Source organism: Bemisia tabaci, chromosome 4 (assembly GCF_918797505.1).
Source record: "Bemisia tabaci chromosome 4, PGI_BMITA_v3".
NCBI lineage: Eukaryota > Metazoa > Arthropoda > Insecta > Hemiptera > Aleyrodidae > Bemisia > Bemisia tabaci.
This window is the reverse complement of record NC_092796.1, coordinates 49,823,408-49,838,964: the sequence shown is the minus strand read 5'-3', so window position 1 is coordinate 49,838,964 and position 15,557 is coordinate 49,823,408. Positions and strand designations below refer to the sequence as shown.

At 40.5% G+C, this 15,557-nt stretch overlaps 1 protein-coding gene across 3 annotated transcripts in view; it reads right to left on the bottom strand.

Annotated features, from left to right (window-relative positions):
• LOC109042459 (neurotrimin) overlaps positions 1–15,557 on the bottom strand; it is a 540,449-nt gene that overhangs the window by 221,700 nt on the left and 303,192 nt on the right. For all 3 annotated transcript variants that reach the window (XM_072299994.1, XM_019059206.2, XM_072299995.1), the window contains exon 2: positions 11,988–12,363. In XM_072299994.1, coding sequence (XP_072156095.1) covers positions 11,988–12,060 — 73 coding nt within the window. In that variant the 5' untranslated portion in view covers positions 12,061–12,363. The remainder of the gene's footprint in view (positions 1–11,987; positions 12,364–15,557) is intronic.

Genomic DNA, 15,557 nt, shown 5'->3' with positions numbered 1-15,557 from the left:
CTTTGCTCCCAAGATGTGCACCAGTGGGGAAAACTCTACGCGTACCTCAAAGGTAATAACTGAAAACTTTGACCGGCTAGAACAAGCTTCCGAATCTATGGTTCAACGTACCTTAATATGGAGAAAAATAAACGTGCACAAGTTAGATTGACGCTTGAGTTTTTGATTCTTGGCCAACATCAGAAAAAGTAAACATTGACGTTACAATGTTGAAATGATCTTGGTGCAATACGGTTGAAGGTCACATCAATTTATAATCCTAACTTTGAAGGTCCATATGAATCAATTTTCTTCATATCACAGATGAAAGAACGGGACTGATTGAAAATTTCAAAGATCTATGTTAAATTTCCACTTGAAAATTCCATTTTCACTAAACTGTCGCGCTTTTATGGCTGAAAATTTTGTTGATTTGTTTACTTATTACGCGCAAAATCGACAATATATTGGTGAGGAATTGCACTCTCATATCTTTATATGAAATCAAATTGTTGGGTGGATCTTATAACATTGTTACAGAGTAACGTTATTTTCGTCTGTGAAGCGAAGTTGTGCTTCAGCAAAGTTAATTTTCAGATCATCAAACATATCTCATGAATTGGTATAGTGGCCCGATCGCTCTGTAAGAAAGTAGGGGTAATTCTGAGTTTAAATGCCGTGCTGAGGAAGAACGCCGTATGAACACCTGGAAGTTCGTGATAGCACATACAAGACTGCCTGGATACTGATTGAAATACTGAATTTAAAATAGGGATTAGTTTTTTGACAACCATTTTTGGCACGGAGCCACCTTCACATTTGCAAAACACACAGTACATTTTCCTTTAAAACATGATTTTTTTATCATTTTAAATGACAATCGAGGGTGCAAACATTTCGTTACCATGAGTGCGAACGCTGACTCCGCGAGTAAGATTATCAGCGCCAGTCTAAGTGCGGCCTGAGCGACACGCTGATTAGCGCCTACAAGACTGCATGGATACTTCACGCATTGCGCGTACGCACCGTGCCGTGAGGGTGAGGTACGCGCAATGCGGGAAGTATCACTGCAGTCGGTGTACGCGCAATGCGCGAAGTATCCAGGCAGTCTTGTAGGCGCTATTACGAACTTCCAAGTGTTCATACGGCGTCCTTCCTCCGCACGGCAGTTCAGCTCAAAACTATCCCTACCTCCTTACAGGGCGATCGGGCCACTATACCCATTCATGAGATGTGTTTAATAACCTGCAGCCCGTGACAATATATACAATAATAACAAATTAAACAACGGGTAACAAGGCTAATTTACACGTAATACAATCAAAACGTTTCGGCTGAAAACCCAATTTTCCCCAGTTGGATATGAACAGTAAACATCTAAACACGTAGCCGTCTTTGGCTGTAACTTTCAAAGTGTATACCCTTCATTCCCATTCAAACTCCCAACTTCTTACACTGGAAAAAAAAAAACACATTGTATCTAGAGTCCAGACTCTTAAAAACATCGACAAGAAAAAGTACTCTTGATTCAATCAGAATATAGCTTAAATCAAGAAGCAAGCCTCGTAATTTAAGCGCATTTCGTTTAGATTCAAGCAAAAATCCGATTGAATCAAAAGTATTTTTTCTTGTCAATGTTTTCAAGAGTCTGGACTCTAGATTCAATGAGTTTTTTTTTTTCCCCAGGGTATTCCATAATATTACTTGCCTCCTTATTTTCATCTACTTTATTCTCTTCGGTGAGAAATTCATCGAGGGAAGATGAAGTCGGGGCGAAATAATTCGGAGTTCGGTGTGTTAGGCAACTGGGCAAGGCCGCAAAGGTCGGGGGAAGCTGAATCCGTAAACCGAGGCCAGACCGACGAACTCGGGCGTAAACAGCGGCGATAACTGTAGTTTCACGCTCTGGATCATCCAAAAGGTAGCGTCCCGTGTTTTTTCCTTCTTCTTTTTTTTTGATATTTCGATTGCATTTTTGTAGCGGCCACGACGCTCCCGATTCGCTTCCCACGTTCCGGCGTCCATTTATTTTCATTCCAACGGATAAGCCGGCCACTCGTGAATCTCGCGTCGCGTCGGGCCAATTTAATTATTTTATTCTTCCCCTCTTCCGATGGATGGAGGCATCGCATTAATAAAGTCTCAGCGTAGTATAATGCTTGGTAGACGAAGTTGGGGTGGACCTTACAGTTGCATTACATTTTGCAACAAGGATAACCACTATTTCTAGCTCATTTTAGAAAAAACATACATGCCATTCGTTTCCCTAAGCAGAAATGTGCTTTTATAGATAGTATAATGCTTCGTAGACGAAGTTGGGGTGAACCTTACAGTTGCATCACATTTTGCAACAAGGGTAACCACTATTTCTAGCCCATCTTAGAAAAAACATACATGCCATTCGTTTCCCGAAGCAGAAATGTGCTTTTGTAGAATAGTATAATGATTGGTAGACGAAGTTGGGGTGTACTTTACAGTTGCATTGCATTTTGCAATAGAGAACCACTATTTCTAGCCCATTTTAGAAACAACACACTCGCCATTCGTTTCCCTAAGCAGAAAGGTGCTTTTTTAGAAGAACCAGAAGAGTAGTTCCTTGTTGCAAAATGTAATCCAGTGATTGAAAAGTTGAAGCCGAGAAGCTCGAATTATTCTTGACTAGTATCGTCGCTCCTCTGACGAAAGCGCGTATCTCGATTTTCAGGTGAGCCCCAGAGAGCATGGGTTTAAATGTAAAAAAGGGTTCATGTGGATATTGAGATACGCCCTTACGTCAAAGGAGCGACGACATGAGAACTTTTCTGTCATAAATTATGAATCAGCGAGAATAACAACACATACAATATCTTGAGAAAATAAAAATGTTAAGGGGACACATTTTTCCATAGAATTTGACTCGAAATCAAATTTAAATTATTTGAATATTTCACAGAAAAAAATTCTTAGCTCTCATTAAAAATAATCGATGCATTGGAGAAAAATTATCAACTTTCGAATGTTCATAAGGCGTTTTCCCTTACAGCACGGAGTAATGAACAGTAAAAAGATGAAAATCGAAGGAAATCCGATTTGGTGTGTTTTAATTCTCACTGAATTAAATCATCACAAAATTGACACTTTACTTGGTGTCAGAACTCGGTTCTATTTATCAACCGACTGTCGCCAAAAAGCCAGCCTGTATCAATACATGTGGATCCTCTTCCTAAAACCGGTAACTTAAACCCATAATCGCAATGTAAAATCTGGACTTCTGTTGGTATTAAATATTGATTAATGCTGTGTGATTAATCCCTGTGTTACATTTCTTTTTGAGCGTGAAGTTTATCAGCTTTGATAGAGAGAACTGTTGCTGAGCAAGCTAATTACTAGAATAACACTGGAAAAAAACCACATTGGATCTAGAGTCCAGACTCTTGAAAACATTGAAAAGAAAAAAATACTCTTCACTCAATCGGATTTTTGCTTGAATCAAGACGAAATCCGCTTAAATAAAGAGGCTTGGTTCTTGATATAAGCTAGATTCTGATTAAATCAAGAGTACTTTTTCTTGTCGATGTTTTACGAGTCTGGACTCTAGATCCAATCTGTTTTTTTTTCCAGTGAAGGAGCACTCGTTGTCATGGAAGTGAAAATTTAACCGATAAAGATAATGCGCGGTTTGATTGATGCTTCATTTGGAGCGTTGCAATTGGCAATGATGCGACGAAAGGGTCTTCAAGAAAGCTTCTGCCAATTAACGAGAACAAGATTGACTTTGCTTGCAACCAATTTAACTCGATCTTAAAAAGCCAGGTCGACAATCGTCCGACGAAACCGTTGGTTGTCGAAGAGAAATTGTCGAATATTTTGCCTCATTGTTCAACTGCGCAGTCATTTAGTAGGATGAAAATGAGTCACAATACCGGCAGTAAAAATGTACCCCCGGAGCTGACGACATTCATTCGCATTACGATACTTTTAATTTTTGATGGAGTTGATGGCTTGGCTCGACTTGAAGCTTGTCTTAATGTCGAATTTAATTTTTATTGAACCCGCGCTCGGCCGTCATAACTTGAGACTGCCATTCACCAACTTTTTACGAGGCCCCGACTTTGCTTAAATACACAATTTTCGACTTCGGCCCTCGGAAAATTGTTTACGACCGCGAAAACGGAGGCCCCGGCGAACTTTTTTATTCGAAAACGCGGCGTTTTATTGTTCGTGTACACCTAAAATAAACTTGGGTTTCGGGGCTGTGTTTATTCTTCTAGATTGCTTTCAGTTGCGGTACGTAAATGAAACGAAAACATGGTTTGCAATCCATCCACTTGGCGTCGGAGGCCAACAGCATTTTACATAAATTGTTAACTTGGCCTCCCCGGATCTTTTCCCCTTTTTCTTCAGACGTTCGCAGTTTCCTTATTTTCTCATCGATCGAAATACTGCTTCCTCTTCATCGATGATTTGTTCACAATTGAAATTTTGATACAAAAATTAGCTTTGTATTTACAGCATTTTTGGATTTTAATCCGAAACCTTACGCTGCGAACCAATCATCGAAAAAAAACTTGCGTGTAACGAAAGTTGATTCAGAAACCGACTAAATTCGAACAAAGAGAAAAATCAAGGGCTAAATGAACCGCGTTAAACAGAAAGGAACCAAGCCACATCAGCTATTGCCAAATTTAATTGGCTAATTTAATTTTTTACATGAAAACAGCACGGAGAAAAAAAGTTCGGGGATTTGCGCCGACCGGTTCGGTAGGCCCGACTTCGGCGTGAGGAACTGAATATTCGGGGGCGTATGCGGGCGTGTTCGGCATAACACACCGTGGTCCCAAATTGGCCTTCGTCTGCTGATCTGAGCATTTTTCGTTCTCCGTCCCGAAGTTTTTCGTTTTGCCGACTGGGTATTCGTATCAAGCGACCGAAGATTTTAGCAGACAGGGAACGACGCTAGCGCTCTCTGTCTCTGAACGCAGGAATTTGATGACTCCGCAAATCAGTGCGCGAAGCGCGACGTGCATCGTTCCGTTCGGAACAAAACTACGTAGTGCGTACGATCCGAAGATTGCGAGATGTGAGTTTACGAATTCCTCTTATCGTACACTTTAAACACACACGAAAGCATAATTCTTATCCATTTCTAAATTTTGCAAGTAAAAGGCGTCCGCTTGAATGCCTTGATCCAGCTCGGCTGGACTTCAGAAAGTGCGTATCATTTGTTGTTTTCTCTCAATTGTAGAATTCAAAGTGACAATTGTTTCTCAAGTGACTCATTAATCATACAGTTAACTTCGAATATCGACTTAGAAATCAGCTCATAGCTTCTCTCAGTGCCGGAACTCGATTGTTTTTTCTCTTATCGACCTAACCTACAAAATCGTTTCGCTTATCCGCTTATAATCTAGGAAAGGAACTAAACCATCCAGATCAAATTGTAGAAGACAGGTTTGAAGTTTAATTACTTTACGAGACTTAGGTATGCCAGAGGGAAAGTTCATTGCCCATTTGCACATTTCAAAATGTTTATACTCAACTTTAAATTTCTGACCAGAGACGGTCATCTCTACTCTCATCTCATGTACCTTACTTTTGTCCAAAAATGACTCGGTTTTCTCTGTATAGCTTAGTCCTAGTCACCCTCAAGTATGTGGAAAAGTTCACAAAGTTGAATTTGTGTTTCCAATTTGCTGAAAGGTTATCATTGACCTTGATTTATTTTATTTTAACTTATTCTTTCGTCTCCTGCGAAACATCAAAGCCTGCATCGTTCATTATTATAGTTTCCAGCTCTTTACTGTAATTAAATTGCGAAACTATAATTTGATCATTAGCAGAATATCCTTCGATGTACACTTTCAACCCATAGAACTCGTAGCGCAGACTACGGAGCTACAGTGATTGGCACGGATGAGAAGTCTGTAAGTAAATTTATGCACTAACTTAACATGGCCCCATTATCAGTTGCAGTGTTAATATTATGTCTAGATTTCATGGAAACGGTTACAGAGTAGAGAATTGGAAGTCTGCGGGAGAATTGATCCATTTATTGCCAACATTATCAGTGCCTATAGCCAAGTTTTACATTTGTAGAGAATGATGCGGTGTAGGAAAGCTTGAGTCCTCCTTTCCTCTGATTTCTTTCAATTGTAGATATGATTTTAAATTTATTATATTTGTGTAAGGGAGTGTACATATTTTATTTATTGGTGATAACAAATGGTTCCTTATGCTGGGCACTTTCAATTTAATTATATACTTAGTAGACCTTTCGTACCTAATATTATCTATTTGCTATCTACCTAACTTATGTTCTTGTTTGTACCTTGCTAAGTGCAGTGATTGTTATCATTTAAAAAAATGCCTTGAAATTGAGCAAAAGATATTATCTGGTGTGAACTTTGGGAACTGATAACGGTATAATGTGCGTTTATAATTTGAGTATGTATTCTATCCTCGTTCCTTTCCTTGCTATCTGATCTGAGATTTTTTTTTTTTTAAATTTTCATCATTTTTTCATGTTCCATAGAGAGAGTAAAATGAAGTAAAATAATAGAATAAAATAAAATAACGAACAAATCCATGTAAATTAGATATATCCTGGTTGTCCACAGTTCAATTCGAAGATTAATGCAAGTTTTTCGCCGTTCCTCCCAAGCGTCCGGCATAGCTCAGTAGGTAGGGTCTTCGATTAGCGTTAGGTAGGTTCTAGGTTCGATCCCCGATGTAGGCAAAAATTTCTTCCCATCAAATCATTGTTCAGGCGTTGTAATACCCTTCTATTTTTTTTTTTTTTTTTTTTTTTTAAATTTATTTGTGGGGGGTTCGGTAAAAGGCCCCCTCCCCAGGCTAAGAGCAATAAGAGCCCCCCTGAATTTAATGCAACCTTGATAAGATCCACTAGACTTCGATTCATGCATCCAAGAATTTCGGTTAGGTGTACAGAAGCCTTCGGCACGATGAGCCGAAGTTCGGTTCCCCGGACCGAGAACTTCGTGCTGACAACCGAAAAATTTCGGCTCGTTCTACCGAAGAACTGGAGTTCAGTGAACTGCTATAATTGGTGTTCCATATGAACCAATCATAGCGGCACAGGCAACCGAAGTTCGGTAGCTGACGCCGAACTTTTTTTCTCCGTGAGTTGTGCGGATTTTCGTGCAAATTTCAGTGAATTTTCTCCATAATACGAAGCAAATTCCTTGAACATTTTCAAAGGGATCCGCACAAACGTTTTCTCGTAAAAACTTTAATTGCCCAGTTAAAATTGGCAATAGTTGATGTGGCTTGGTTCCTTTCTGTTTAACGCGGTCCAAATGTATCTAATTTTGTTTTACTTTCAGAACCTAATGAGACAAAATGAAAGTGGAAGGTATTAGGAGGGCCAGCAATGTATGCTCAGACTACAATCGAGGTAGGCTTGAATGAAAAATTTTGCTAAATTTGTTTTTCCACAAATGAAAATGAAAGTTATAAAACGTGAAAAATGATAAAATTCCTTGGAGCTCGGACTATGACTACTCGCACACCTCTTGCTTTTACAGATTAAGGAGCCCATGCGCTGTGTCATTAATGTCCACTGTGTGTTATTTGACGCATTTAACTCAACAGAAAGTATCAATTGTGATATGGGCCTTGAGGCCCATAAGAACCAACGCATGGCAGGGCTCATGTCATAATGGATATAGTACCTTATGGTTTAAATACGCCTGTGTAAGGGTCGTTATGACGCGGCGTGGCGTCTCTCTTTTGAGCAGAGAAATAACTCAATTGGCATGATCTGAAATTTCAGTTCCATTCGTCCTCCAAAACGAAGGCACGAGGCACGCTTCCTCCTCACTCCTCACATCTTCCAATGATCTGTAAGTACATTAAGTCTCTGAGAGAATTCGGGAAAGCCTCTGGGGAGAACGGGTCTATTCTTCTGGATATCTGGATAACTTTTAGAGAATGAGACTTACCGCCTCAGTTTCATGATACAGGATAATATACGTGAACACAAAGCTCGAATTATGGAAACCAGTTAAAGGAACCGCCGGTTTTGATACAAACATTTTTGCTTCATTGCAAGAGCCGATTTTTGCAAACATTAGTAGATTCAAAGCTATTTTTTTCAGTACGTCACTTCTTTCTATGATACTGAAGACTGCAGCTATGACTGAAAATCTCATGCAAAAAAAAACAAAAAACGCTACTGAAGGTATCTAACAGGCCTTGTTTAGTAGTGTGAATATATGGAAAGTAGCCAACAACCAGCTAGGGGTGCGAAAACAGCATTACGGTTGTGCGGTTCGTGCGATATTTTTGTGACTTTCGAACGACTCACCGCTAGGACGCTGTGTTTAACGCCATTTTGAAGCTTCCTGGATTGTGCGAAAACGGTAATCCCGTTGTGCGGTTCGCGCGATATTTTGTGTGACTTGCGGCTCAATGTTAAGATGCTATTTTTTACGTGATTATGAAGATTCCTAGGAGTGTGAAAACGGCAATCCCGGTTGTGCAATTCGCGCTATTTTTTGTGACTTTCGAACGACTCAACGTTAGGACGCTGCATTTTACGTGATTTTGAAGATGCCTACTAGGGGTGCGAAAACGGCATTTCGGTTGTGCGGTTTGCGGGATATTTTTTGTGACTTTCGGACGACTCAACGTTGGGACGCTGTGTTTAACGCGATTTTGAAGCTTCCTGGGTTGTGCGAAAACGGCATTCCGGTTGTGAAGTTCGCGCGATAGTTCTTGTGGCTTTCATACGACTTATTGCTGAAACGCTGTTTTTTACTTGATTTTGAAGCTTCCTGGATTGTGCGAAAACGGTAAACCCGTTGTGCGGTTCGCGCGATATTTTGTGTGACTTACGGCTCAATGCTAGGACGCTGTGTTTAACGCGATTTTGAAGCTTCCTGGGTTTTGCGAAAACGGTAAATCCGTTGTGCGGTCCTTGCGATATTTTGTGTGACTTACGGCACAATGCTAGGACGCTGTTTTTTACGCGATTTTGAAACTTCCTGGATTGTGCGAAAACGGTAAACCCGTTGTGTGGTTCGCGCGATTTTTTGTGTGACTTTCGAACGACTCAACGTTAGGACGCTGTGTTTAACGCGATTTTGAAGATTCCTGGGTTGTGCGAAAACGGTACATCCGTTGCGCGGTTCTTGCGATATCTTGTGTGACTGACGGCACAATGCTAGGACGCTGTTTTTTACGCGATTTTGAAGTTTCCTGGATTGTGCGAAAACGGTAAACCCTTTGTGCGGTTCGCGCGATATTTTGTGTGACTTACGGCTCAATACTAGGATGCTGTTTTTTACGTGATTTTGAAGATTCCAACGAACGATTCCAGAAGAAAAAAGCGTCTTAGCATTGAGTCCTATGAAAGTCACAAAAAATATCTCGCGAACCGCACAACGGGATTACCGTTTTCGCAAAGCCCAGGAACGCTTCAAAATCGCGTTACAAAAAGCGTCCTAACGTTGAGTCGTTCGAAAGTCAAAAAAAGTATCGCGCGAAGCGCATAACCGGGATTGCCGTTTTCACACCCGTAGGAATATTCAAAATCGCGTAAAAACCAGGGTCTTAACATTGAACCGTTCGTCACACAAAATATCGCACGAACCGCACAACGGGATGACCGTTTTCGCACAACCAAGGAAGCTTCAAAATTTCGTTAAACACAGCGTTCTAACGTTGCGTCGTCCGAAAGTCACAAAAAATATCGCGCGAACCGCACAACCGAAATGCCTTTTTCGCACCCCTATAGTGGGAATCTCCAAAATCACGTAAAATACAGCATCCTATCATGGAGCTGTAAGAATGTCACAAAAAATATCGCGAGAATCGCACAACCGGATTGCCGCTTTCATACCCCTAGGAATCTTCTAGATCACGTAAAAAACTGCGTCCTAGCATTGAGCCGTAAGTCACAAAAAAAATCGCGCGAACCGCACAACGAGTTTACCGATTTCGCACAATCCAGGAAGCTTCAAAATGGCGTTAAACACAGCGTCCTAGCGTTGAGTCGTTCGAAAGTCACAAAAATATGTGTCATTACGCATGAATGAACACCAAGTGACTAGTAAGAAACATCAACTGCAGTAATTTCATTATTCCACCGGAAGGTAAAGTATTCACCCCTAAAGCGCAACAGTTACTGCACATTTTTAAAATTAATTCTGGCGAAAATGTATCAACAGTTTGGTTTTGTTTTGGTACATCAAAACACGAGCAATAATTACAATTGTGAAAGAAGGCACACGACCGCCCAGATGCTCATTTGAAGTAAACATGTAAAAATGGCGTCACACATCGCTCGATTGGCTCCTTTTGCATGTAATCAATGGCTGTGCCCACACACGTCTGGCCCAGTACGTGTCGGCCGCCCGACAGCGAAACTTTTAACGGATACGCTGCCGTGCTAAGGGAGAACGCCGTAAGAACATTCGAGGGTTGCCAAATTTCTTTCGATGAAATGTTTATTATTAAGGAAAATCAGGAATATTTTTCCTTGAAATTTTCAGAAGTTTTAGATCAAATTACAACCAAAAATATCCGAGAAATTCGCAGGAAAATATTCAAAATTTTTCTGAAAATTAGTGATTTGCCAAGGAAAATTTGGCAACGCCTGAAGGCTGATACGCCGTTTTTCCTCAGCAAGGCAGTACGGTCGGCCGGCTTCCGCGCTTTTCTCCAGTTGTCACGCACAGTAAACACGTTATATTTATCAGTTTGTTGTATCTGTGTTTCCGTTTGATCCCTGGGCATTGCGTGTATTTTACTTTGTGGCATCGCCTCTCCTGCGGTTAAAAGAGGTCTGTTACGTGAACAAATATTTTTGGGGCAATTCTCAAATGACACTCCCTGCCCCTCCCCTGCAGCTGCGACCCCCCGACAGGAACTCCGAGGCCAATAAGGGTCGTATTATAACAATTTTACAGATCGGGGTCATGATTCAAAAAGGTAGGAAGCTCATCTATACGGATTATTACTCGCCGATGACCGAAAAATTGTGGGAATCGGCCTACATACATTCTGAAAATTCCGCAAGGAGACTACTAAAACAGGCTGGTCAAAAATAAGTACTTTTACAGTACTTCTTCAGTACACTCTCGAGAAATTCAGTACCTCCTCCAACAGAAAAATTCCGTCCTTTTTCAGCACCTCCATTTGACGAAATTAGAAAAATTTCAAAAATTTGAAATTGCAGCGAAAATGACAAAAAATTTAAAAAAAATTGGGAACCTTTTCCAGCACTTTTTTAGTACTTCCGGACCGCCCTTAAAAAATCAGTACTATTTCGGAAAAGTCCGGACTTGTATAGACAACCTGTTCCGTTCTCTAGGTCATACGAGCTTAAACAGGCTTTCTTCATCTTTGGGAGATCTCTTTGATGATAACAATCAACTGGAGCTGCGGTATTTATTAGAAGACAGAGGTCTTATAGAATTCGGAGTCAGGTCTAGACGGTTGACTGCTGCTCGCATGTTGCAAAAATTACTCATTTATTTCCTTTAAAATGGAAGGTTCTTATCAATAATCATCTGTCCAGTTGAAAAGATCCCCTTCCTTTCTCAGGTCAACAACGTTATTCCAGTGATAAATGATGAAAAAGACAAAGACTGAGCGACTCAAATACGACCGATAATCTTCCTAATCTTCACATTTTATTCAAATGATACCGCCTGTTACAAAATGTTGAATTTTTTCTTTTAAATAAATTAGGAGCCTGCAAGCGTTGCCAAATTTCCTTCGATAAAACACAAATTTCCAAGTAAACTTACGAATATTTTACTTCCAATTTTTCTGAAAATTTTGCTCGCACTTCCACCGAACAGTCCTGAAAATTTCAAGGAAGAATACTTTTAACTTTTCTCAAAAATGAACATTGTATCGAAGGAAACTTGGCAACTCTCGATTTTTCATACGACGTTCTTTCTTAGCATGTCAGTGTGAGGGTCTCCCAAGAATCCCTGAAAATACCATGTTGCCGTGCGAGTTTTCCTGTAAAGAGGCAGTAAAAGAAGGAGAAAACTCACCATTGTCGGGTACGAAGAAGGAGAGTAGAAAAATGACGAGGAGGAAGAGGTAGGAGGGCGTGGAGGAGACCATGGCTGGTGGTTTCTGGTTCCTTGCTCAACCCTTGGCTGGGCCGGGGGCGCCGGGGCCCGCGGCGAGGGCTCCGCTTCCGGGACGGAGACGGCGACGGCGACCAAGGCACTCAACGGAGCAACTCCAGCGGCACATATCTCATGCCCCTTAATTCAAACTAATGACTCCGGCCAAGAGTTCATTTAAATCCGGGCCCAGCCCGAGCCCACCCGATTCCATTAGTCTGATGATTTTAATTCCGTGACGTCGCGAAGTCGTCGCACGCACCCCATCTCATTCCCCGAGCGCCTCGGACACCGTAGTCTGCAACACAACAGAAAACAATATACCGTTATTAAAAGCTCAAAACACTATTATAAAGATCAATGTTTCCATCGGAGAGTGAGCACAAGCACTGCAGTGCTAAGGAAAAACGCCGTATGAACATCCGAGAGTTGCCACGGATAAAGTGTCAGGGGTTATCCCCTAAAATTATGGCACTACCCTAATTTGTTGGATGATACGGACATTTATGAGTTAGGGTAGTCCCGCAACATTTGGGTTAGTTACCGATTTATAGGGGTACTACCATACCATAATTAATTCGGGTGCTACCACAAATAATTGGAAATGTCCACATCATCCAGCAATACCTCCAACTTTTTTTCCGTGGCCAAATGTCTGTCTTCAAATGTTGATTTTTGAGACAAATAATGAATATTTCTGTCTGAAATTTTCTGATAATTTAGATCACATTGCGAAAAAAATTTTCTGAAAAATTAGTAGGAAAATTTTAACAAGTTTTCCTGAAAATTCGCATTTTACCAAAATAAATTTGACAGCGAACGAAAGTTCATACGCCTCATACGGCGTTCTTCTTACCATGGCAGAGTAGGCATAGGCCCTGATCACACTATCAATATTTACTTCGTTATCTCAAGGAACTCTATAGACTGATGTAGTGACCACGCCATTCGATACGATATCGATATCAGAGGTTCAAGACCAAAATGAATGGCCTTGTGTACAAATTTTGTGTGAGTCAATTGTGTTGAGTCATTACGATTTAATAAGTGACAGGTCATCGATCAATTAAGGTCTTATTAAATACGAAAAATTTCGATTACAAAAAAAAACTCAGACAATGCGTCTGCTGCAGACACCAGACCACCACGGCGCGAATCAGACACAAAGTTTTGTGTTCTAATAAAAATGAACCATGACGTAGCCACGGAATCAGTCTACTAACACCAAAAATGACGCAACTGTTTAATTGATATTTAGCAGCACGCTACATATGGAAGGAAATGGACTAATACGGCGTCATTTCCTGTTATAATGCTTAGTACACGTAGAGATACGAGGGCTGTCCCAAAAGAAACCGGACTTTTGTCATAGAAGGCGAACCGAGCGTCGTAATGAAGTTCTCTTGGACTTGTTTGAAAGTTGATAAGCTACTGGAGATGCTTGTTTTTACAGAATGCAAAAAATAGTCTTGGTAAGGAAACTACACGCTTTGGAATAAAGAAAAGTCACATTCGAGTTGCGATTTTTGTCTTTATTTCAAGAAAAATTTAGATACAACTTAAGAAAAACCCAGGTTTTAAGTTGAAAACTTCGTTGCTCTTTTATTCAAATGCTTGAAAATGAGGAAATTAACATTTTAAGCAGCTTACCAAGTCATCACATATCCCCTTCAAAATACTCGCCAGCTTTGTCGATGCATTTTGGACACCGTTTCTTCAATAGGGAGGAACACTGTTGGAACTCCTCAGGTTTGAATGATCGCAATTCCTTCAAGGTGAAACTGTCAATCGCGAATATTACAATGGTGTTATGAGACGATTACGCCAAAATGTCCGCAGAAAAAGGCGCGAGCTTTGGAGAGAGAATTCCTGGTTTCTGCATCACGATAATGCACCTGCCCATGCATCTCTCCAAATTCGCGAATTTTGTGCAAAGAATATGCCATGAGTGTCCTCCCTCATCCCACTTATTCACTTGACCTGGCTCCTTGTGATTTTTTCGCATTTCCGCGACTTATATCTACCTTGAAAGGTCGACGTTTTCAAAACATTCCGGAAATTCAAGAGAACACCTTGAAGAAATTGCGATCATTCAAACCTGAGGATTTCCAACAGTGTTTCTCCCAATTGAAGAAACTGTGGCAAAAATGCATCGACAAAGCTGGCGAGTATTTTGAAGGGGATAGGTGATGACTTGGTAAGCTGCTTAAAATGTTAATTTCCTTATTCTTAAGCATTTGAATAAGAGAGCAACGAAGTTTTTAACTTAAAACCTGGGTTTTTCTTAAGATGTATCTAAATTTTTCTTGAAATAAAGACAAAAATCGCAACTTGAGTTTGACTTTCCTTTATTCCGAAGCGTGTGGTTTCCTTACCAAGACGAATTTTTGCATTCTGTAAAAACAAGCATCTCCAGTGGTTTATCAGCTTTCAAACAAGCCCAAGAAAACTTCATTACAACGCTCGGTTCGCCTTCTATGACAAAAGTCCGGTTTCTTTTGGGACAGCCCTCGTATTGACGATGAGGTTATAAACGTATTCAACCTTGGAGTCAGGTAATTTTTTGTTTTGAAATTGTTTGTGTCTTTTCATAAAAAAGGAGGGGAAGGTGGATTGGGAAAATAAGATAAAAAAATGCACGTGGACCTGAAAATCACTTCTTCGAAATGTGAAGGAATTTACATTCGTTTCAGATTGCGCCTTTTTCGAAAGGAACAGTAAATTTTGGTTGATACACAACGTAAAATGTATCAAACGCATCTCACTATCTTGACGGAAATGTAACTCTAGGTAAATCTTCACCCCCTTCCTTCTAAATGTCAGTCAAAATCACTTAAACTGAGGTGATACTTCCAGCCTTCAAAACTGTTTCAAAGCATTCCGAGTGATTTTAACTATAAGAGCAGCACAGGCAAACTCTGAATGACTCCAGCAGTTGGAGTAGCATAACTGGGTGAAATTTGAATTGTACAAAGTATCAGGGATGTGAGTGGCGGATCTAAGGAAGTGACAGACACGATAAGAATGAACTTTCGCCTTTTCGGTGTTGATAAACATCTGAGCACCTCGGAGTGTCGCATGCAAGAGGCTGGTAAAAGACGGCAAGGCGCTGCGCTGCGCACAGTGGAACGCGGCTTCAGATAGATCGGATTTTGACATTTTTCACTTAAACTTCAAATTTCATGTATTTTCCGTCGAATTATGCATTTAAAAGGGGGATCCTACATGCAGGCTTGCCACAAAATGTAGAAAATTAAATTCCCTGATTTCCCGGACAGATTCTAGTGAAATTCCCTGACAATTGAAAAAATGTCAGATTTTAAAACACACAGTTAGAAATAGTTTTCAGGCAAAGTTTGTTGTCCGAAACGTCAAACCCATTCGAGAAAGCAAATGAAGGTGATTTGAAGATTTTTCCCTCACACTTTCGTCATTTTCCCTGACACTTACAGGTTTTCCATAACTTTTTAAAATTCCCCGACATTTCCCGGT